General features: G+C 40.5%; 1 protein-coding gene across 2 annotated transcripts in view; it reads right to left on the reverse strand.

Annotated features, from left to right (window-relative positions):
* tpm4a (tropomyosin 4a) overlaps nucleotides 1-22,901 on the reverse strand; it is a 92,731-nt gene that overhangs the window by 61,525 nt on the left and 8,305 nt on the right. For both annotated transcript variants that reach the window (XM_028816516.2, XM_028816517.2), the window contains exon 2: nucleotides 9,777-9,902. In XM_028816516.2, the coding sequence (XP_028672349.1) occupies nucleotides 9,777-9,902 (126 nt within the window). The remainder of the gene's footprint in view (nucleotides 1-9,776; nucleotides 9,903-22,901) is intronic.

Here is a 22,901-nt window from a genome sequence, read left to right on the forward strand (position 1 = left end):
TAGTAAATATGCATTGTTTAGTACGGTGTTGGGGTGGCACGGTGGCGCAGTAGTAGTGCTGCTTTCTCATGGGTCCTCCCTGCATGGAGTTTGGATGTTCTCCCCGTGTCTGTGTGGGTTTCCTCCCACAGTCCAAAGACATGCAGGTTAGGTGCATTGGCGATCCTAAATTGTCCCTAGTGTGTGTTTGGTGTGTGTGTGTGTGTGTCCTGCTGTGGGCTTTGTTCCTGCCTTGCACCCTGTGCTGGCTGGGATTGGCTCCAGCAGACCCCCGTGACCCTCTGTTAGAATATAGCGGGTTGGATAATGGATGGATAGATGGATAGTACGGTGGTATAGTGGTGCAGTACAGAGACAGAGACAGAGACAACTATTTTGAAATTTTAGCCTGGTCACTTTTAATGTGGAGATTACACATTCTTTCATTGGCAATGGGAGGGTTTTTCACTGGTAACTCTGGTTTGTCTTCCCACATTCCAAAGAAATGTATGTTGAGTTACTTGCTAACACTAAACTGACCAAGCATAACTGAATGTGTATATACATCTCAATGTACTGTGTGATAGACTGGCACCCGATCAGAAATTCACGAGATTACTGTCTTGTGCCAGAGGATGCTGGGGATGGTACTGGCTCCCCATAACAATGATCTACATAAATGAGATAGAAAATGTATTGATGAATTATTGCTTTATAGTGCTGTATAATTTGGGATCAGTTCGCCAAGGCACTTGCATTTGACTGGTGCCCAAGCCACAATCCACCAGACCCGTATGGCACCTCCTGTGGCTGGTACGACCACCTTATAATGGAATGTCTTGGCATCGGAGTTGGAGGAGGTGGTAGGGAAAAAAACATCTGGGCAGCTTTGATTAAACATCTGCTCCTGTGACCCAGGCAAGTAGAAGATGCGTGGGTGGGTGGACGGACGGACGGACGGACGGACGGACGGACGGACGGACAGACAGACAGACAGACAGACAGACAGACAGACAGATAGATCTTGTACACTGGTAACGTCTCTCAGTTCTTACAACAATATCCCTAACTCATGAGTCCAAAATACTTTGAAATGTCTGCCATTGTCTGGTCATTGCACTTTCATGTTATACGTCAATTACCAGCCATGGTCTCCTTCATACCTGCAACAATACACCTTTATAGTGTGGGATGGGGACTGCTCTTGTTATCGTTAGTCAAATGAAAAGTTTTTTCCCTCTTTGTAAGCAATTTTGCTGTGCATTTGAGGGTTGTTGTTATTTTATGTTGTAAAATCTATTTGACAAGCTTTTGTAAAATGATAAATTTATCCCTTGAGACAATTAAAGTATCTATCTATCTATCTATCTATCTATCTATCTATCTATCTATCTATCTATCTATCTATCTATCTATCTATCTATCTATCTATCTATCTATCTATCTATCTATCTATCTATCTATCTATCTATCTATCTATCTATCTATCTATCTATCTATCTATCTATCTATTATATAGCACCTATCACATCTATCTATCTATCTATCTGTTGTGATGGGCAGCCTCAGCCATTACCTGGCCAGGACGCCAACTGGATGGAAGGACCAGGGAGAGAGCACCTGCGAGGCACTACCTCACCTGGGACGCTAGGGGCCAGCCCCCCTGGGTCGCTGTGGCACCATGGATTCTTGCAGGGCATGCTGGCTGCTGAAGTTTGGTGCAGCCCCGTTGGGTTTCGTGGGGGCCACCAGGAAGAGCTGCAGAGCCCCATACTTGACTTCCACCACAACTGGAAGTGGTTCCAGCGAATCATGATAAGCCACCTGGACCACTCCCAGGTGCTGAATAAAAGGAGCTGCCTCACTCCTTTCGAGGGGCCAGAGTTGGTAGGAGATGGACAAGCCTGTCTGGAGGACTGGTGACTATCTATCTATCTATCTATCTATCTATCTATCTATCTATCTATCTATCTATCTATCTATCTATCTATCTACAGTGCATCCGGAAAGTATTCACAGCGCATCACTTTTTCCACATTTTGTTATGTTACAGCCTTATTCCAAAATGGATTAAATTCATTTTTTTCCTCAGAATTGTACACACAACACCCCATAATGACAATGTGAAAAAAGTTTACTTGAGATTTTTGCAAATTTATTAAAAATAAAAAAATTGAGAAAGCACATGTACATAAGTATTCACAGCCTTTGCCGTGAAGCTCGAAATTGAGCTCAGGTGCATCCTGTTTCCCCTGATCATCCTTGAGATGTTTCTGTAGCTTAATTGGAGTCCACCTGTGGTAAATTCAGTTGACTGGACATGATTTGGAAAGGCACACACCTGTCTATAGAAGGTCCCACAGTTGACAGTTCATGTCAGAGCACAAACCAAGCATGAAGTCAAAGGAATTGTCTGTAGACCTCCGAGACAGGATTGTCTCGAGGCACAAATCTGGGGAAGCTTACAGAAAAAATTCTGCTGCTTTGAAGGTCCCAATGAGCACAGTGGCCTCCATCATCCGTAAGTGGAAGAAGTTTCAAAACCACCAGGACTCTTCCTAGAGCTGGCCGGCCATCTAAACTGAGCGATCGGGGGAGAAGGGCCTTAGTCAGGGAGGTGACCAAGAACCCGATGGTCACTCTGTCAGAGCTCCAGAGGTCCTCTGTGGAGAGAGGAGAACCTTCCAGAAGGACAACCATCTCTGCAGCAATCCACCAATCAGGCCTGTATGGTAGAGTGGCCAGACAGAAGCCAGTCCTTAGTCAAAGGCACATGGCAACCCGTCTGGAGTTTGCCAAAAGGCACCTGAAGGACTCTCAGACCATGAGAAAGAAAATTCTCTGGTCTGATGAGACAAAGATTGAACTCTTTGGTGTGAATGCCAGGCATCACGTTTGGAGGAAACCTGGCACCATCCCTACAGTGAAGTATGGTGGTGGCAGCATCATGCTGTGGGGATGTTTTTCAGCGGCAGGAACTGGGAGACTAGTCAGGATAAAGGGAAAGATGACTGCAGCAATGTACAGAGACATCCTGGATGAAAACCTGCTCCAGAGCGCTCTTGACGTCAGACTGAGGCGACGGTTCATCTTTCAGCAGGACAACGACCCTAAGCACACAGCCAAGATATCAAAGGAGTGGCTTCAGGACAACTCTGTGAATGTCCTTGAGTGGCTCAGCCAGAGCCCAGACTTGAATCGATTGAACATCTCTGGAGAGATCTTAAAATGGCTGTGCACCGACGCTTCCCATCCAACCTGGTGGAGTTTGACAGGTGCTGCAAAGAGGAATGGGCGAAACTGGCCAAGGATAGGTGTGCCAAGCTTGTGGCATCATATTCAAAAAGACGAGGCTGTAATTGCTGCCAAAGGTGCATTGACAAAGTATTGAGCAAAGGCTGTGAATACTTATGGACACGGGATTTCTCAGTTTTTTTATTTTTAATAAATTTGCAAAAACCTCAAGTAAACTTTTTTCACATTGTCATTATGGGGTGTTGTGTGTACAATTCTGAGGAAAAAAATGAATTTAATCCATTTTGGAATAAGGCTGTAACATAACAAAATGTGGAAAAAGTGATGCGCTGTGAATACTTTCCGGATGCACTGTATCTATCTATCATAAAAAAATCATATCAAAAAATTTAAAAAATATATATTGGAAATGTCATTTTATTTAATATAGATATTGACTATATTTTTTAAATACATTTCTTCTTCTATTTATCTATCTATCTATCTATCTATCTATCTATCTATCTATCTATCTATCTATCTATCTATCTATTAGTATCTATCTATCTATCTATCTATCTATCTATCTATCTATCTATCTATCTATCTATCTATCTATCTATCTATCACAATGGTATGTGCTGTCCAGTGAACCATTCTTGGACCCCAGCATATTACTTGTTGAACTTTTTAATACATTCAATAATAAAAAAGACAATAATTCACACATAGAAGCTTATTTTCTTTAACTGGAATACCTACTGAAATTAGACAAAGCAGTAAACCTGCTCTGAGTTCCCGAATGGAGCTTTATGAAATCAGCCCGCTGACACCGTAAACATTGCAGGTCAAATGGTAACCTGGGCTGGGGGGCTAGAAGGGAATTTATGACATCAGCTCCACGCCAGGATGCTGAGCAGAGCTCTGACTGTTAATGTTTAACAAAAGATCTGGCCAGAAGTTGAACTGAGCTGCTCAGCCGTAGCTGGTGCAGACAAACCCTTAAAGAAACAAAATAGCGTAAAGCCCAAGGCTGTATTGTAGGTTTCTGCTCCTCTTGCCATGTGATTTATTTCTTCAAGTGCTAAAGATTAAGAGAAAAAAACAATTTTTCAAGGAGAGCCGCTCAAAGGTCTGTATGGCTGTGGGATTGTCCATAAAATTCCGCAGTTGCACTCGTTCTGAACTGCTGCACTCATTCCAGTGAGCTTGTGATCGAAGTGGTGCCGTGTTTTTCATGTCCTGTCAATGAGGCCTTATTGTGTGGTCGCTGTAATGGGTTTAAACCTCATGCACACTTTCTCTTGAGAATGTGACGCTTGACAAGATGGCTCCTCACGTCTGAAGGAGGTTGGGGTTAAGGACAGGCAAGCAATACGTTCTTCTGTATTTGCCACATAGCCTTACTTATTATTTATCAGTCTTCTCATATCTGCTTTATGTAAAGGATGTCATTACCCTCATTAGGGTACCCTATGCAAAATGGGCCTGCTATGCCCTTTCTTATATAGTTACTGTGTGTTATTAGTTCAGTCCAACTTATCATTGATGTCAACCGTCATATGCTTGCTTAAGTGGACCACCTCTACATCCAGTGACCAGACACAGAGGCTGCTTGGTATGGCGAACATCAATAGGCATTTCCTTGGTTTTGCTGATGTTAAGCTGAAGACAATTCTTTAAAGTTCTTCCCTTGACTCCCCTCCTCTGTCTCACCCTCCTTGTCAATACACCCCATTAGTGCAAAATCATCTAAGAATTTCATCAGGTGACATGACCTGGTGTTATATTTATGGTCTATGTTAACTAATGTTGTCTTATTTTAATTTCTTATTTGTCTTTTATTCTTCTTTTCTTCATTATGTAAAGCACTTTGAGCTACTTTTTGTATGAAAATGTGCTATATAAATAAATGTTGTTGTTGTTGTTGTTGAGCTGTACAGAGTGAAGAAAAAAGGAGATGGGACAAGGCTACCATGACACACACCAGCATTTAAAAACCACCACAGATGAAGATGAATAGATGGACGTCATTTTATTGCATAGAACTGTGTTCTTAAATGATTTGTAAAGTACCTTGGAATGAATGGGCTTTGTGAAAATATGTTTTAATTAATTAATGGATGTCAGGAAGAACCTGGGTAGAATACAAGGTGACTGTGCATGATGATGATGATGATGTCCTTTCTTTATGTGTCCAGACTAGCAAAACATGTGATAGTAAATTAGACAGTCAACATGTTTGCATCCTGGGTTTGTTCCCGGGTCCTCCCTGCGTGGAGTTTGCATGTTCTCCCCGTGTCTGTGTGGGTTTCCTCCTGGTGCTCTGGTTTCCTCCCACAGTCCAAAGACATGCAGGTTAGGTGGATTGGCAATCCTAAATTGTCCCTAGTGTGTGCTTGGTGTGTGGGTGTGTGCCCTGTGGTGGGCTGGCACCCTGTCTGGGGTTTCTTCCTGCCTTGCACCCTGTGCTGGTTGGAATTGGCTCTAGCAGACCCCCATGACCCTGTGTTAGGATATATAGCGGGTTGGAGACTGACTGACTGACTGACATGTTTGCAGTGATTTGTGATTTGGTAGACTATTGCTGTTATGGCTTATGCAGCATATCACTTGGGTACAGAAGATAGTCACAGGATGTTTATTATTAAAACAGCTGGCTACTGGCTTGTTATTTCTTGCATCCCACTCATTATTGTGCCTTGAGGGAGCCCAGAAAAGGACAAATGAAAAAGTGACCAGGAGATGAATAAAACAGAAGAGTGGTAAAATCCAGTCATAAATAATTACCCAGAAAATGACCAAATGATCATGTAAATGCTATAAAAATCAAAGTCAAAACATTACAAAAAGCGGTTGAAACCAAAAAAGCAAAATAATCATAAGTAAAGAGTCAATCGTTATTTATCTCAAATCTAGGATACAGCCTGCCTGCCCCATGCCACCATCTTTTATAGGCAGGTTGGTGGATGATCATGTGATACGACACGTGAATTCTAGATCATGTGATCAGGAATGGCCTTGGTAACTAAAAATAATATGACCACGCCCAGGTCCACAAAATGGTGGTGTCTACATCAAAAACAAACAAACAAACAAACAAACAAAACAAAATGGCAACACTATAAGAATAAAATCTTCTTCTATAATACTCTAACGTGTCTGTTCGATTGTCTGTCCAGGATTTTAAATCACCTGTTGCTCGCAAACTGTTTGAACTATTGACCTGAAATTTGACGTCTGCTATCTACTTTTGGGGTGCTGATTGACCTCCAAGGTTATTCCTCTTTTTATTTTATTTTATTGTAGAATAAACTCTTGGCAGCAACCATGCGGTGCATGTGTATGGGTGCCATTCTCATCCCTACCACCTTCGCCGTCACTTCCTCTACCTCTTCATATCTTAAATCATTCTAAAGGCAGATTGAAGACATAAGTGCCAGCTTAAGTGAAAAATTAAGGAAAACGTATTAAGTAATTGCAACACAAACACCGACTTAATCAGTTTTAACGTGAAAAGATGCCGACGAAAGAAGAGAAGAAGCGGGCCGCTAAGGTGGAGAAAAGAAGAGCTGCTCAGGAAGGACAAGCGCATCAACCTCTGAGCAAACGAATGATAAACGTATAGAGAAAGAGGATGAAAACCAGGAATGTTCAAGTCAAGCGTATTCACTGTATGTTATCGTGCAGTGTGCCGTTACTGGTAATAGATAAAATATAACTTTTGCAATAATACACTACAAAAAAGGCAAGAGAATCATCTTATATATAAATGTCTCCTCGTGGAAGTGTGTGTGCCTGCCTGTCCAGCCCGGAAGTGCGAGGCTACAGCATGAAGCTCAAAGAAATCGAGTCTGTCGCCAAAGTGAAACTGCAGAGAAAAGAAAAGCTTGCTTAGCCGCTAATGCACAACCAATGTGATTTTGATTGAAGTGCCAGAATCCATGGTTTCTAGGAGCCTAGGCTTTTAACAGCACAGGTTTACACAGCTAGTGATAGTATAAAACAGTCTAAAATTTATCCCAATACGTTTTAACAACCTAGATTACTCTTTATATCCTGCTGCTCACATCATTTTGTATGTGATGGCCACTTGTTAATAACCAAAGTTACTCCTTGCATGTTTTGTTACTACAGTATGAAATGCGACTGTTGTGGTTTAGCAACTCAGATGTTAGTTTGTGTCCCATTTCTGTTCATGGAAGCATTTTATTTTATTTTATTAACAATATATTAGTAAAAATCCATTTGTTTGGGATGCTCTGAGCATACAACTGGATTTTGTGCCACGAGTAATGTGAAATTTTTCCATGGACATTTTGTTTTTGTTTGCTGTTGTCCAAAGTTGGTCCCAATAGATTTTTGTTTTATCAGAAACTTTTTGATCTGTTCTCTGCATGAACACATGAGATGTAAATTTTTCTTTGCCATCACTACAAACCACATGGAATGGGTAACACTAAAAAATATTTTTGGGTGAGGTATTCCTTTAAGTTGTTGTGACTACTTGGCTACATACAGTATCTTCTACTGCCGTCTTCTGTCATTGTCTCACTTCCGCCTCCATGCTGATGGACTGGAATGGAGAAAAGTGAACTGCAATCGTTTTTTTTGGTTTAATTTAAATATTTAATTTAAAAAGACTAGGGGGCTTAGCTCCCTCATCGCTTCGCTCTCCAACCCCGCGGCCTGAGCGGATTTCACTTTCACCAAACAACAAAACGTTTAATTCTCGTGGATAGGCTTCTTCATTGGGAAGAAACTTAAAGTTTAAATCCGAACAATGACTACATACTTCTGTCATATCACCTGTGTCCATATAGTTGATCTCTTTTCGCTATTCCGTTATTGCACCGAGTAATAATTTCCGTTTGTTAGCGCTATTGCAATCTTTACTATCAGTTTCTTGACACTTTCAGATTTTAATTCTTTCATTATCTCTAACCTGTTCTGCATGCGTATTGTGCCAACGTTTTTGAACCTCTTTACGACATTCTACTTTGTCAGCTACTCTTTGTATTTTATTTCCAGCGCCGGGCTTGGTTAAATCTCTTGGCACAAAGTCTCGTCTCGCGGGACATGAAATTATCTCTCTGAAAAAGTCTTGTCTTGTCCCAGGCTAAAAAGTCTCGTCTCGTTCCAGGATTTTTTTTCTATAATAAAGAGATATAGTGTTGTGATTGGTTCATTTTATACAGTATCTGCTGATGATGTGCACATTGAGCCATAAAGTTTCTGCATTCTGCTCCACACCCTCCCATGCCACATAAAAACAAGTGACCATTCTCTTCAGGTAACGGGGCATTTCTTTATCATAGGTTGCTGTTAAGATAAGCATAATGTCTTCATTGGTTACTAGATGAATATACTGTGGTCAAGGTTCCAATTCTTCACACACATAAACACACACACACACATCATCCATGATCACTTATAATGAGCCAATTCACACTAAGCAAAGTACTTCCCAGAATAAAACAACTCACAGTAACCAGATGGTACATTTCTTGTGCATATTGGTAGAGACCATACATCAGGAATGGGCAATGTTGGTCCTGGAGGGTCGCAGGGGCTTTTGTTCCAACCCAGTTTCTTAATGAGATGACAATTATTGCTAATGAAGCACTTACTGCTCAAGTGACATTTTGAAGCTTCATTTTAGTGGTCTCACTTGTTAGGGTTCCCCACCCTTAACTGCTTATTTCAGTTTTAAACAGCTGCATTCACTGGCTCCTTATTAGCAATCAGATGTAAATGACAAAGGCGCCAGCAGTTCTCCATATAACTTGTTTCCATTTACAAGTTATATGACAGACTGAAAATTGTCTGTTTTAGGGTTCAGATCATTTAGATGATATCCTTAGAAAGGAAAACAAGAACCCAACATTGCAGACTAGCAAGCCATAAAATTAAATTAGGTCTGAGATTGGCAAGGATTGGTTTCTAGTTAAGCAACTGGGTTGGAATGAAAACCTGCAGCCACTGCGGCCCTCCAGGACCGATGTTGCCCATCACTGCCATACAGTATAAACTTAAGTTTTTGTTGCTGAAAAAATAGAATTACAAGAGTAGACAAGGCTATCAAATATGACCTTCAAATAAGACTCATGAATCAAAAGTCCTGGCTATGAGTTTGTAGAAGGTACAGTTTATAAAAAAGCTGACCGGGGCATAAAACAGCAAGTCTGCTGGTCAAGGCTCTTGAATCAAGATATTAAAAATTACTCCGATTCCTGGATCTCTAACCACATTCAATTCATCTGAGTTTATTTTTGTATAGCACTCTTTAGTGAGTGCAGGTGCAGGGTGATATGACAGGTTCTCAGGTAAAAGGCAAAGCCACATAATAATCATCATCATCATAATAATTATTATTATGATTATTATTATCTACATAAGGCTGAACATCTGCATTTAGGACAGGGCTTAAAGGCAGGACACCAAACCTGCGGTTTAGGCCAATACTCAAAACAAGGAGTCTGGGGCCACATTTCAGGCCAATTATTAAAACTTCTTCACTGGGACTCCTGACATCCAGAGTACTGCAACCCCAATATACTCACATCGGTGGCCTTCTTCTCAGACAGCTCAAGCTTCTCCTGAGCATCCTTCAGTGCTTCAGAGTATTTGTCCAGCTCATCTTCTGTTCCTTTGAGTTTCTTCTGCAATCCCATAAGCTCATCCTCTAGCTAGAGAGGCAGAACCGAGAGAAAGAAACAGAAATAAGATAAGATAAGCAAATGTAAAGTTCAATAAGATCAGAAAGTTAAAACATGAGAGACAGATGGGAAACTGCAAAGTATACTAACATGTACACGTCCACATAATTATTTTAGCAGTGACATTTGCCGTTCCTGTGGTGTTGCACCCTGCTTGGCTTTTTTGGCTGGTAATTTAAAGAATTATTTGTTCTGCTAGAACAGCTTTGAAATAGACCCTCACTCATCTCCATCTATCCATCAAATATATGACATTTTAAATTTATGAATAGGTCAATATAGTGCCTTACATACGTCAATGAAGTGCCTTATAGAGGCTTAGATTTTTTGTCTGTAAAGTAGGAATTATGCACAATGGAATAATGGTCTGTTTTATGAAATTTACTAGAAAAAATTTAAAAAATATATATCGGAAATGTCATTTTATTTAATATATATATTGACTATATTTTTTAATACATTTCTTCTTCTATCTATCTATCTATACTAAAATTAGTATCTATCTATCTATCTATCTATCTATCTATCTATCTATCTATCTATCTATCTATCTATCTATCTATCTATCTATTATATAGTAACTTTCATATCTGTCTGTTATAAAGTGCCTTTCATATCTATGTCTTATATAGTGCCTTCCATATCTATCTATCTATCTATCTATCTAGTCTATCTATCTATCTATCTATCTATCTATCTATCTATCTATCTATCTATCTATCTATCTATCTATCTATCTATCTATCTATCTATCTTAGTATATTTTAATTCTCACTATCTAATGCAGTGACTGCCTAATTTGGTCTGTCAGCCTTATATGGAGTCGGTTCCTCATTGGCCCTCATATAATCCTGAATTCACCTAGTAGCATTTGAGTTTTGGGGATTATTTTTTTGCACATAAAACACACTTTCTTACAAATTTAAATGAAAGAAATGCTGGATGAAATGTGCCAATGCACAACTCTCACTTCTGACGGTGATAAAAGTCTTCACTAAGGTTAGAAGCCTTTCTCTAGTTGGACTGCCTCTGTTCTTCAGATCTGCGTGGAAGTCAAGAGCACAGGACAGCTCTAAAGAAGACATACTTTGAATTTTACAAAATCTGACAGAAACTGAGGTAAGTTCTTGATGATGATTTACCAGTATTTTTTTGTTGTTGTTGCTTTTAACGTGTGTTGAAAAACTCCACAATTGTTCTCATGAGTATAGAGCTGGGGTGTCCAACTCCGGTCCTGGTGTGCCGCAGTGGCTGCAGGTTTTCATTCTAACCATCTTCTTAATTAGTGAGTCATTTTTGCTGCTGATTAACTTGTTTTGCATTTGTTTTAATTGACAAGACTCACACCAATTAGTTTTTTCTTTTTTCTTAATGAGCAGCTAACTCAGGTCACCAAAACATCTCGAACAGTCTACTGTGGCAGAACGAGAGCAGCAACAAGTCGTGATATTCAATAACTGCTTTAATTAACAGCAAGAATTGGCTTCTCATTATGAAACTGGAGTAAAATTGGCTGGAGTTTTGATGTTCCAGTTTAGCGGGTCATCTGCTGGTTCTTTTCACATCTCCTTTCTGTTTGGCTGCCATTTAATAAAGAAACAAATCAATTCAGTGGACCGAATCCTTAAAAGCAGGGCTATTACAATGAAGGGAAAAGGAGTTAACTAGCTGTGAAAATGGGTCACTGATTAGGAAAAGAGTTAGAATGAAAACCTGCAGCCACTGCGGCCCACTAGGACCGACGCTGGACACCCCTGGTATAAAGTAAAAATCGGGTTTATTTGTTCGATGCAGAGGCTGTATTAGGAAACTGTCTAATAATGCTTTTTAATATTCTCTTAAATTGAGCTTTTAATAAACTGCTGGCGGCACAGTGGCACAGTGGGTAGTGCTGCTGCCTCGCAGTTGGGAGACCTTGGGACCTGGGTTCGCTTCCCGGGTCCTCCCTGCGTGGAGTTTGCATGTTCTCCCCGTGTCTGCGTGGGTTTCCTCCTGGCGCTCCGGTTTCCTCCCACGGTCCAAAGACATGCAGGTTAGGTGGATTGGCGATTCTAAATTGGCCCTAGTGTGTGCTTGGTGTGTTTGTGTGTGTCCTGCGGTGGGTTGGCACCCTGCTCGGGATTGGTTCCTGCCTTGTGCCCTGTGTTGGCTGGGATTGGCTCCAGCGGACCCCCGTGACCCTGTGTTCGGATTCAGCGGGTTGGAAAATGGATGGATGGATGGATAAACTGCTTGATTATATAATGTAAAGAATCCTGCTTTCTCTTCAGAACAGACATGTTGACACAGTGTCAGACTCTTGTTATGTTTTCTCCTTTTAACTTAGCTAATATAAAATATAAATGGACTGATTGAATATAGTTGCAAGGTTGTTTGAATGGTCTTTAGTAATGTACACTGTAAAAAAATGTTACATTTACGATAAAAAACTGGCAGCTTGTCGTTGCCAGAATTTTACCATAAAAAAGAAAGTGACACTATTTTTAGGTTTACTGTATAACTTTATAGTAAATAACTGTTTTTTCTTTACAACACATTACAATAGAAGTGAACGTTTAACCAGGACCTGAAATCCATGCCCTGTTATAAATTTATCAATCGCTAAATCATCAGAAACTTTTCTTAGGCTCAACTGCCAGTGCACAGTTTGCAACAGTAAAGTAACAACAACCAATAGCAAACATGCTGTATCATTTAATTTTGTAGATTGAAGAACAATTCAATGTTTAAGGAAGTTATGGCACGTTGTCTGGTGGAGATGTAAAGTTTGCCTTTGTGGTGTATGATGTCCTACACCACCACCCACCATAAATCAGCTTCCATAACCTCAAAAAACCTTCAGTGTGTGGGGAAAAATACAATACAATACAATACAATTTATTTTTGTGTAGCCCAAAATCACACAAAAACAGGCCCTGCCTCTTGACAGCCCCCCAGCCTTGACTCTCTAAGAAGACGAGGAAAAACTCCCAAATATACTTGGGAAAGGCAGTTCAAAGAGAGACCCCTTTCCAGGTAGGCTGGGCATGCAGTGGGTGTCACATAAAAGGGGGTCATTACAATACAATACACAGAACAGAACACAAGTAATTCTCAATACAATAGAATAGTACAATAGAAGCATAGAATTATTCAAGTCAAAATTATATAATCGAGCACATCTGTCTTGTTTAAAATTGTCCAAAATGTTTCAAGGGGCAAAATCCAACCTATGAACGTTGTAATCGAGCTCCAGCCTCACTGGGCCACATGTTCTGGGCCTGCACCAAATTAACATCATGTTGGACCAAAATCTTTAAATGCCTATCAGACAGCCTTGGTGTCACAATCCTTCCTAATCCACTAACAGCTGTGTTTGGTGGGCTCACAGAGGGGCTTAAAGAGGAGAAGGACAAACAAACTGGAATGGCCTTTACTTCACTATTGGCACATAGACTTACCTTGATCAACTGGAAGAATCCTATTTTAAGTCGGTGTGTAACTGGTGTTTTATGTTATTTGAAATTGGAAAATTCTCACTTAGAGGATCTGTGCAGAACTTTTTCAAAACCTGGCAGGATCTCATCAATAACATTATAGAATAAGCTTTTAAATTGAGGAAGCAGATTCTCTCCCCATTTATTTTTCTTCTCCATTTATCTTTATTCACTTATTAATTCATCTATCTACTTATTTTTATTCACTTTAAATTTTATTCTTCTGGCCATGCTGTCTTTCTCAGGGGTGGGGGTTGATTTGTTTTCAATCCTATCTTTGTTAAAATTGATCTATTTGTATGGAATGTTGTGTGATTACAATGAAATCAATAAAATTGATAAAAAATAAGAAAAAGAAATAAGACTGCTAACTTTGGTTAAGTTTTTTTTCCCCGCTGTGTAAAGGTATCCAGTTCACCAGGAACAATATGGTAAAAGGGGGCGTGTCCTTATGCAAATAAATATAACTTTGGTATTACTAAAACAGCGCTTTACCGTTTTACATTTTACAGTTGTTTACCTTCGCTATTTAACAGTTTTACATTGTAAAATTAACAGCCATTTTTTTAAGTGTAATGTGTAAGTAAACAGTATCTGGCATATTCTGAAGGTAGAAAAATATTGATTTTTACAGAACTAAAAAATAATTAAATGTATTGTTTAAGATATACAGGTAATTTTCAGTAGAACATAAGGTAACTTTCCTTTTTTCAGAGACGGTATTCTACTTTCACCATTCACAGTATTTTTACTGTTACATTTATGGACATTTTTTACAGTGTAGGTGTTAGCTGACAGCTCCAATGATCCCAAGTTGTTTATAGGAGACGATGTTTCCTACGAGTGTGCCGTGAGGCTCCCTTGAATTTGAGAGCATGCGCCGATTACAGCACGTCACCACACGGCAAACCATCCAGGTTGAGATCCAAGTTCAGCCGCGCGACACCTCCGCACCACACTGAACAGTGTCAGGTGTTTTTTGCAGTGGCTGGAGTGACAATCCTTCCACCAACCCCTAAATTTTCCCTGTAAGTTGGAGCACCTGCTTGTAGATTAGCGTCATACCCACGACGGAGGGCTCAAGGGCCCAACAGTGTAGAGTTACTTCTGGTGTTTATGGGAATCGAATTGGCAACCTTCTGATTGCTGGCGTAGATCTCTACCTTCAGACCCACCACTCTGCCACCACCTTGAATTTGACTATTGCTTAATTCACTAGGTGAGAGGCTTTGCATATCCAGCAGATTGATTACATGTGAATCAGTTATGATAAGTCTGGACATCTGACTACGTGACACAGAGGCATGTTATTTTCCTAAGCGCATTTTGGTTTGAGTAAATGTGTTGCTGTCTTCAGGCGAAGAACAGGGGAGAGCTACCCATTTCCAGTGATGGACAAGTCTTAGGACAAAGCCAAAGCTGCCTGCAGTGCATTCTGGGACTCGTGAATACGTTACAGCATAAAAACCACTGGGGTGGTAACCCACAATGAAGTCCAAAATGTACACTGATGAGCCAAAACATTCTGAAGTTAATCTGAATTGAATGATGTTGTCTTATCTCGTAAAAATGGCACATGTCAGGGTTATAGATATGTTAGAAGGAAAGCTGACATTGGTTACTTGTAATTGATGTTTTCAATCCAGAAATTATGGGCAAGGTTAAAGACCTGAGTGACTTTGTTAAGGGACACATCATTATGGACAGACCAAAACATCAGGGCTTGTGGGGTGCTCCTGGTCAGCCATGACAGTGGTCCAAGGAAGGAAGGAAAAACCACAAGCCATCAACAGGATGTTGGGAGGCCAAGATTCATCAATGTGACATCTCAATGAAGGCTATCCCTTTTAGTATGAACCAGCAGAAGGGCTACTGTGGCACAGATCCCAGGTAATTTTAATGATGGTTGTAGGAGTAATGTGTCACGACACCCAGTTCATCAACCCCTGCTGTGCATGGGACTGTGTAGATACAGGCCAGTCATAGTGCCCATGTTTTACCCTTGCCCATTATTGAAAGCACCCACAATGGGCATGCATGTGTCGGAACTGGACCTTAGATCAATGGAAGAAGTTCTCTTGGTCTAATGCCATCCTGTTTTCTCTGGCATCATGTGGACGGCTGGGTAGGTGTGTGTTATTGTACCTACAGAAGAGCTGGCCTCAAATGCACTGTGGTGGAGGGAGTTTAATGCTTTGGGTAATGTTCTGGTGCAAAAACCAGGGTCCGGGAATTCATATGGACACTAATTTGATGTGTGTGACCTAGCTAAACATCACTGCAGACCAGGTACACCCCTTCTTGGTATCAGTATTCCCTGATGGTAGTGGCATCTTAGTGTGGGTTATACACCCTATGACACTGGACAAGCCGTTTGGTAACGGTTCGACTAACATGTTTAAGAGTTTAAGGTGTTTCCATGGCCACCAAATTCACACTCAAGTGGCCTGTAGAGCCTGGACTGCAGAACATGTTTATATATAGTGTGGAGGTCCATCAGCACCCTGAGAAGTCAGTTGAGATTTGGGATCAGTGTACTCATGAAGGTGACGGGAGGTGAGACGGTGGGTGGGGGGGGGGGGGGGCTTCTCTCTGTCTCTGAGGGTTTATATTAATGAGCTGACGGATCAGTCAGGAACTTCAAGGCACGACACCTGTCCTCCATGGGGACCCTGCTTAACTTACTCTAAGTGCTTAAGCACTTCTGGCAGCTGGGATAGGGACAGCTGGCATTTTCCAAGAAGCTGGCAATCATCACATTATGCGAATACAATTAAATGCTGGTATATAATGTTGTTAATAAGTTAAAATTTATTAGAAATGTAGAATGGCACAATTTGGAGTCTGTGCGTTCTCCAATGGTTTGTGTATATATTTTCTGGAGGGTCCTTGCTTTTCCTGCCACATCTCAACAAACTTTGTATTTGGTGAATTAATGACTTTGGATTGTTAGAGTGAGGGTGCCCTGTGATAGACTGACATCCCATCCAGGACTGCTAACTGCCTTACACCAGGTCCATGCTTGGGATTAAGTGTGTTCAAACAAACGAGTGAACGCATATTAAAAATAAGTTATTATACCGTACAAGTGGCGCAGTGGTAGCGCTGCTGCCTCGCAGTATGGAGACCTGGGTTCGCTTCCTGGGTCCTCCCTGCGTGGAGTTTGCATGTTCTCCCCGTGTCTGTGTGGGTTTCCTCCCACAGTCCAAAGACATGCAGGTCAGGTGTATTGGCGATCCTAAATTGTCCCTAGTGGGTGTGTGTTGAGTGTGTGTGCCCGGGGTTTGTTCCTACCTTGTGCCCTGTGCTGGCTGGGATTGGCTCCAGCAGACCCCTGTGACCCTGTGTTAGGATATAGTGGGTTGGAAAAATGACTGACTGACTGATGCTACTGTACAAGGGCTGTAAGTAAACAAAATGAGTGTATTATTTTACAGGGCAATACAAATTTGAAAGGGAAATGTCTACAGCTGTTATTTCACTTCCCATCCCAAGAGATGCATTTTTTTCTCACTGTTCTGGAACCATGAAAATCCCCTTCCGGTAGATCTCCATTCCCGTCCTTTATAAAGAGGGATGCACTGCTGGCCGAACAGCCTCATCGGTTCTTAGTATCTGCTGCAGTCTCTTTGATTGTCACAATTTGATTATATCCAATGAGATCTTTGATTTCTTTTTTCTTGTACATAGACCACCCCAGGCTGATCGGCAGTATCTGTGTTTGCATCTTTACAAACCTTTACCCGTTGTCTGCCAGTGCTAGCATCCATGCAAATGCCTCCCTATGCACATTGCATACAGAGAAGAGGTTCAGCACCCAACAACGTGGTGTTCCAACAATAACCTTGGCCTTGAACATCACAAAGACCAAGGAGCTCATTGTGAACTACAGGTAGTCGAAAGGCTGTGGGCACACCCGCACCTTCCTCAGTGGGACTGTGATTGGGCACATCTCTAATAACTCTAGGTGTTCACATTTCCAAGGATCTTTCATGGTCTCTCAACACCTCCACTCTGGTCAAGAAGCATCATTACCTTCTGAGGAGTCTGAGGAATGTCCAGCTGTCTCATCAGACTCTAATAATCTTCTGTCACTGCATCATTGAAAGCATTCTGACCAACTGTATCTCAATATGGTATAGAAACTGCATGCTCTCAGTCTGGATGTCTGTACAGCGGGTCAGGAAAACTGACCAGCACATCATTGGTACCTGTGATTGAGGACCTCCAGCTCAAACAGTGCCTATGAAGGGCATGTAGCATCCTTGGTGACTCCTTTCACCCCAGCCAAAGTCTTTTACCTTCTAGGTGGCATACATGAACCTACACACCAGCACCAGCATGTTCAGGAACAACCTCTACCCTACAGCCATTCCCCTGCTAAACTCAAAATCCAAGTGCTAGGCCACCTCACCTTAAAACCATACATGCACACCCTTGGACACTTCATCTTCATGTTTTATTCATATTTACATAGTTTAATTCTAACTAATCCCTCTGTATATATACTCGACTTACTTCATCCTGTACAAATCCCTCACTGCTCTATATATTTATCTTTAGCTGATTAATTGCAACTAACTTCTATTCTAAATTTCTATACTGCATATTGTTATCATGGTACTTGCTTTGTGTTCAATGACAATAAAACTGAATCTAATCTAACCTAATACCGAGTAAATATCAGATACAGAAATGTTCATCTTCACATAAAATACAGTCACTGCACTTGGTCAAAATGATGTGCCAATGTCATCTATATTTTTAAACTTGTGACTAAGGCAGGTGACATCATTTTTCAAATAGGCGTGAAACCAAACCTGTAGTTAACAGATTTTAGTGTTGTTAGGCCCTAATTTCTACAGAAGCTCTGAACTGCACAGTGAAAAAAAATTACGGGATAACCCTTATCTCCTATACGTACGTGAAAATATCTTGTACGTATGGGATACTTTTTGCTTTTATAGCATGCTTTTATAAACTTGCCAATATCCATTTCTGTGGACTGGAACTGTGTGAGGAAAACATCAGACTGTTCAGTGATATGTCCTGTTTCCAGAAAATGATGTGCAATAGCATGTGATGGTATTTGGTGCTTGCTGTGATGTGAGATTTTACATATAACTTGATAAATATTTTGTATGTCTTTATTTGTAATTTAGGTAAAGCAATGTCATTTAGTGTTTACCCCCATCCCTTTTACGACTGTTTTTGAATTTTTTTTTTTTTTTTTTTTTGTTCTTTATTTCGTCTTATACGATTTCTCGTATTAGAAATTTGTTAGTTTTCGCATACCCCTTGGGGTCAGAGCGCAGGGTCAGCCATTGTACAGCGCCCCTGGAGCAATTACAGGTTAAGGGTCTTGCTCAAGGGCCCAGCAGAGTAGGATCTCTTTTGGCAGTGACGGGGATTCGAACCGGCAACCTTCAGGATACCAGTGCACCACGACAGTTGGGAGAGGATGTGCTTTAAGCCAGTTTGGCAAGTATTTCTCTGCTAAAGTTTTTCAACCCCCCCCCCCCCCCCACAAGAAAGCCATAAACACACATGGTCTTGGAGGTGGCAGGTTTTAAGATATTGTATTCCCCCATTGGTCTGAGGTATGGCTGTTTGGAATTGGCTTGGATAAGAAGCTTTTAATTGCCATGATGTCCTATTAATAAAGTATCTATCTATCTATCTATCTATCTATCTATCTATCTATCTATCTATCTATCTATCTATCTATCTATCTATCTATTGGCTCTAGGGGTTGGACAGAACATTTATACTGTAAATATACGTGCTTAACCTCATAATCTCTCTCTCTTACCAACCAACATATGATGAAGAAGTATCTCTCTCTTGCTAACCTGTGACGATGAAGACAACACAATGAAGAGCACAGTTTAGCAGCCATTTTGAACAGACATGTGGCAGAAAGCTGAGCACCAATGATGCCTTAACTAGAGACATTTAAATAACTACAAGTCTGTGTGCCACCTGAACTAAATATCACCATTTAATCAGGTTGTATGGTTGCCAATATTCAAATATACTTTGCATTTTGTTATTATTTATGAATTTTATCAGTAATACATTATTTAATGTGTAACATAACTTCTGCTTGTCTTTTTACTACATCTAATTGCCTGAGGTTATAGATATAGAAGGGAAGGTGGGGTTTAAGTTATATACAATAATACCTTATAAACAGTGGTAAGTCTGTGAGATTAGGCATTCTAAGTCTACATATTAATAATACAATAGGGGAAAGTAGAGCAACATATTACTCTACCAAGACAAAACAGTGCTCATCTGAATGTATGCGGCGCACACACAGTATTTGTCGGTACGACCTTAAAGTAGCTGGTGTGCAGGCTATGGTAAGTGGTGGGCACGTGATATATACATGATGGGCATGAGATAGTAAGTTGTACGCACCAAATTGTTTCCCAGGAAGGAAAAAAAAACCTTATCTCCTCAGGTGCTCCGTACGAGTGTGCAGATGAATACCTGTAACTCTTACCCTCCCACAAGCCTAGTCTTAACTACAGTATAGTGTAACGGGGTATGTGATGGGCATTTCGTGACTGACGTTCTGGGCATTACCTGATGCACATCATAGGTGTTGCAGGCTGCTGTTAAACCTATCTCCAACCATCTCACATTCCTTTAATAAATAAAAGCCCAGCCGTCTGCTTTTTTATATCACTGCGCTACAAGAGTTGGAAGTGACATCAAACTGAAGCACCGTGGCCTTTGTAAGGACGTAATTAGGTAGCCCCGAAGCTCACGTTTGTAATATTTTAATGTTTATCTTGTACATATGTGAAAACATCTTGTGTGCATGTAAAACTATCTCTCTCGTATGTACGTGAAAGTATCTCAATATAAAATAAAATACCATAATTTTGTTCACTGTGAGGTTCAGAGCTTCTGTAAGTTTCAGTTTACACTTCAGTTTTTCTAATGTGGTCTACCTAATTCTCTGCATGAAATGTCCTGACACTGCACTCTATGTGGGAGAAACTGGACAAACACTCCGCCACAGAATGAATTTCCACAGGTTCTACATTAAACATGGCAACACAGATGTTCCTGTAGCGGCCCACTTCAACAGCCATGGACACTGCGAGAGGGACTTTAAAGTGACAGTGCTTATGGGCAACTTCAGAACACAGCAAGAGAGAAAAGAATGGGAAGTTCAACTCGTGTTAATATGTAATACATTACAACATGGCTTGAATAGAGACAAGAGTTTTATGGCCAGGTATGAGGATTGTTTGCATCTCTCAGACTGACACAGACAACCTGACTACAGACCCATATTGTTTTGAAAAACTCATCCCAAACTTCAAAGGACTTTGTTGGACATTTATCTTATCCAAAGATCTTGACCATACATTGTTCTTCTCTCCCTTGTTAAATTAATCTTAGCCTGAATGAATCTATTAATTTTTTACATTTAAGATTTTTCATTTAAAGATTTACCAATGTTGTTTCTTGTCCTAGAGTGTGTATATAAACACAAGGAACTCCAGTTTCTGTATTACATCTTGCCTGAAGAAGGGGCCTGAGTTGCCTCGAAAGCTTGCATATTATCTTTTTAGTTAGCCAATAAAAGGTGTCATTTTGCTTGGCTTTTCTCTGTATATGAAACGGATAGTTAAATATTAACACATCGTCATTATTAAATACTTTTCTGCTTTATTATTTCTCTTGTTCTATTTAGCAAATAGTGTTTGCAATACGTGCAGCTCTCTCACCCGATCTACTGTGAATGGTGCAAAAGAAAAAGAAACTGAAACAAATCAAATGCCAGAAAAGTCTAACCATCCATTTATTTTCTTAACCCGCATCTTCGCGTGGAAGCTGGAGCCTATGTCTGGAATCATCAGACAAAAGGCAAGAACAGTCCCAGGACAGATCGTCAGTCCACACACACACTCACTCGCACGCCCATAATGTGTTAAATTCTTCAGAATCACTAAAGGTATTTGGTGACTAATCTTCAGTCGCCCAGCACTTAACTCTCTGCGCTTCTTGATAGTGACGCCATCGTTCGTGACGTCAGTAGGTATTCCTCTGCTCCGCAGCTCCTTATATGGACTTGTCTGCACTTGCAGGTTACTGCATTCGTAGTTTATCGCCCAAACTGAGGACTCGCTTCAGAGCTCCACTTAAGTGTGTTTTATTACACGTATGAAATCACTTTTAAAAAATATTAGTATCTTAGCTTAGTTACGTATTCAAAAGGGATATGAATAAGGACCTGAAAATGTGTTCATCTATATGCAAATGAAGAAATATAACGAAATCGTTCTTAACACATTCATAACGCAGTATGCATAAAAACATCCTCCTCTTGTATTTACACGATTCGCAGAAACTGAATATTTTTTCCGCTTTGGAACCACCCTCATGACAATTTGTTATGCCAGTCCAGAAGTCCAGAACGATAGAACGACGTGCTCTATCAGTTAGAATGGGATTTTTTTTATCGATAAACTAAAATAGCAGTTTACATTCCTGCCATACCTGCCGAAGACAATGTAAATATTTGTGTGGTCCTTTGGGAACCACTGATAAGTGTACGGGCTGATTGATGAGAGACCAGCATCCTTCTGACTTATTAAAGTAACATTTGTGATAAGATCGTGATGGAACTCGAAGCAAAAAATGAATATTAAAACCATATCAGTGGTATCGGTTTACAGTCATCTTTAATAATAATGATGATGATAAAAAAATATTCCGTTCAGCTAAACGGTGGTATGTTCTTTACGTCTCGTGCATAAATAAAACGTATAATGACATCAATCCATGTACTTACGTACCAAGACATTTCACTGTATATTGTACTGCATGTATGATTTGTACAGTCTGTGCAGATGAAATTTGATTTGATTTGCTAAGCTAGAACAACCCCATTTTAGGTTGGGGGATGTCAGTACGCCGAATACACTTACACGCACATACACATACACACACGCTCACAGACCCCCAAACTATAATATGGAGAAAGCGTGAAAATTCCACCGCGATGACGTCTTCACTCTTAGAACGCTGTGCGTCTTCACCCTGCTAAGGGCTGACGACCTGTTCGGGGTTTGGTCCTGCTTTACGCTCAAATGTGGGACGGCCGGGATAGGCACCAGCTTCACCCTCACGCGCTCTTCTGCTTAGATGCACTCTAGAGTCAGCGTTAAATACTGTATTTGTGACAGCTAAACGTGTCTATTTATTTATCAGTTAAACAAAGGACTCTTTAAATTATTGTACAGGTATACGTAACCTTAGGGTTTGAACTTTGAAATTCAAAGCTTTAACCATTACAACATTCTTCTATCTATCTATCTATCTATCTATCTATCTATCTATCTATCTATCTATCTATCTATCTATCTATCTATCTATCTATCTATCTATCTATCTATCTATCTATCTATCTATCTATCTATCGAATAGATGGTCCCCCACTAGCCCTCATAATGTCCTAAATTCACTTGCT

Source organism: Erpetoichthys calabaricus, chromosome 12 (assembly GCF_900747795.2).
Source record: "Erpetoichthys calabaricus chromosome 12, fErpCal1.3, whole genome shotgun sequence".
NCBI classification, from domain to species: Eukaryota; Metazoa; Chordata; class Cladistia; order Polypteriformes; family Polypteridae; genus Erpetoichthys; species Erpetoichthys calabaricus.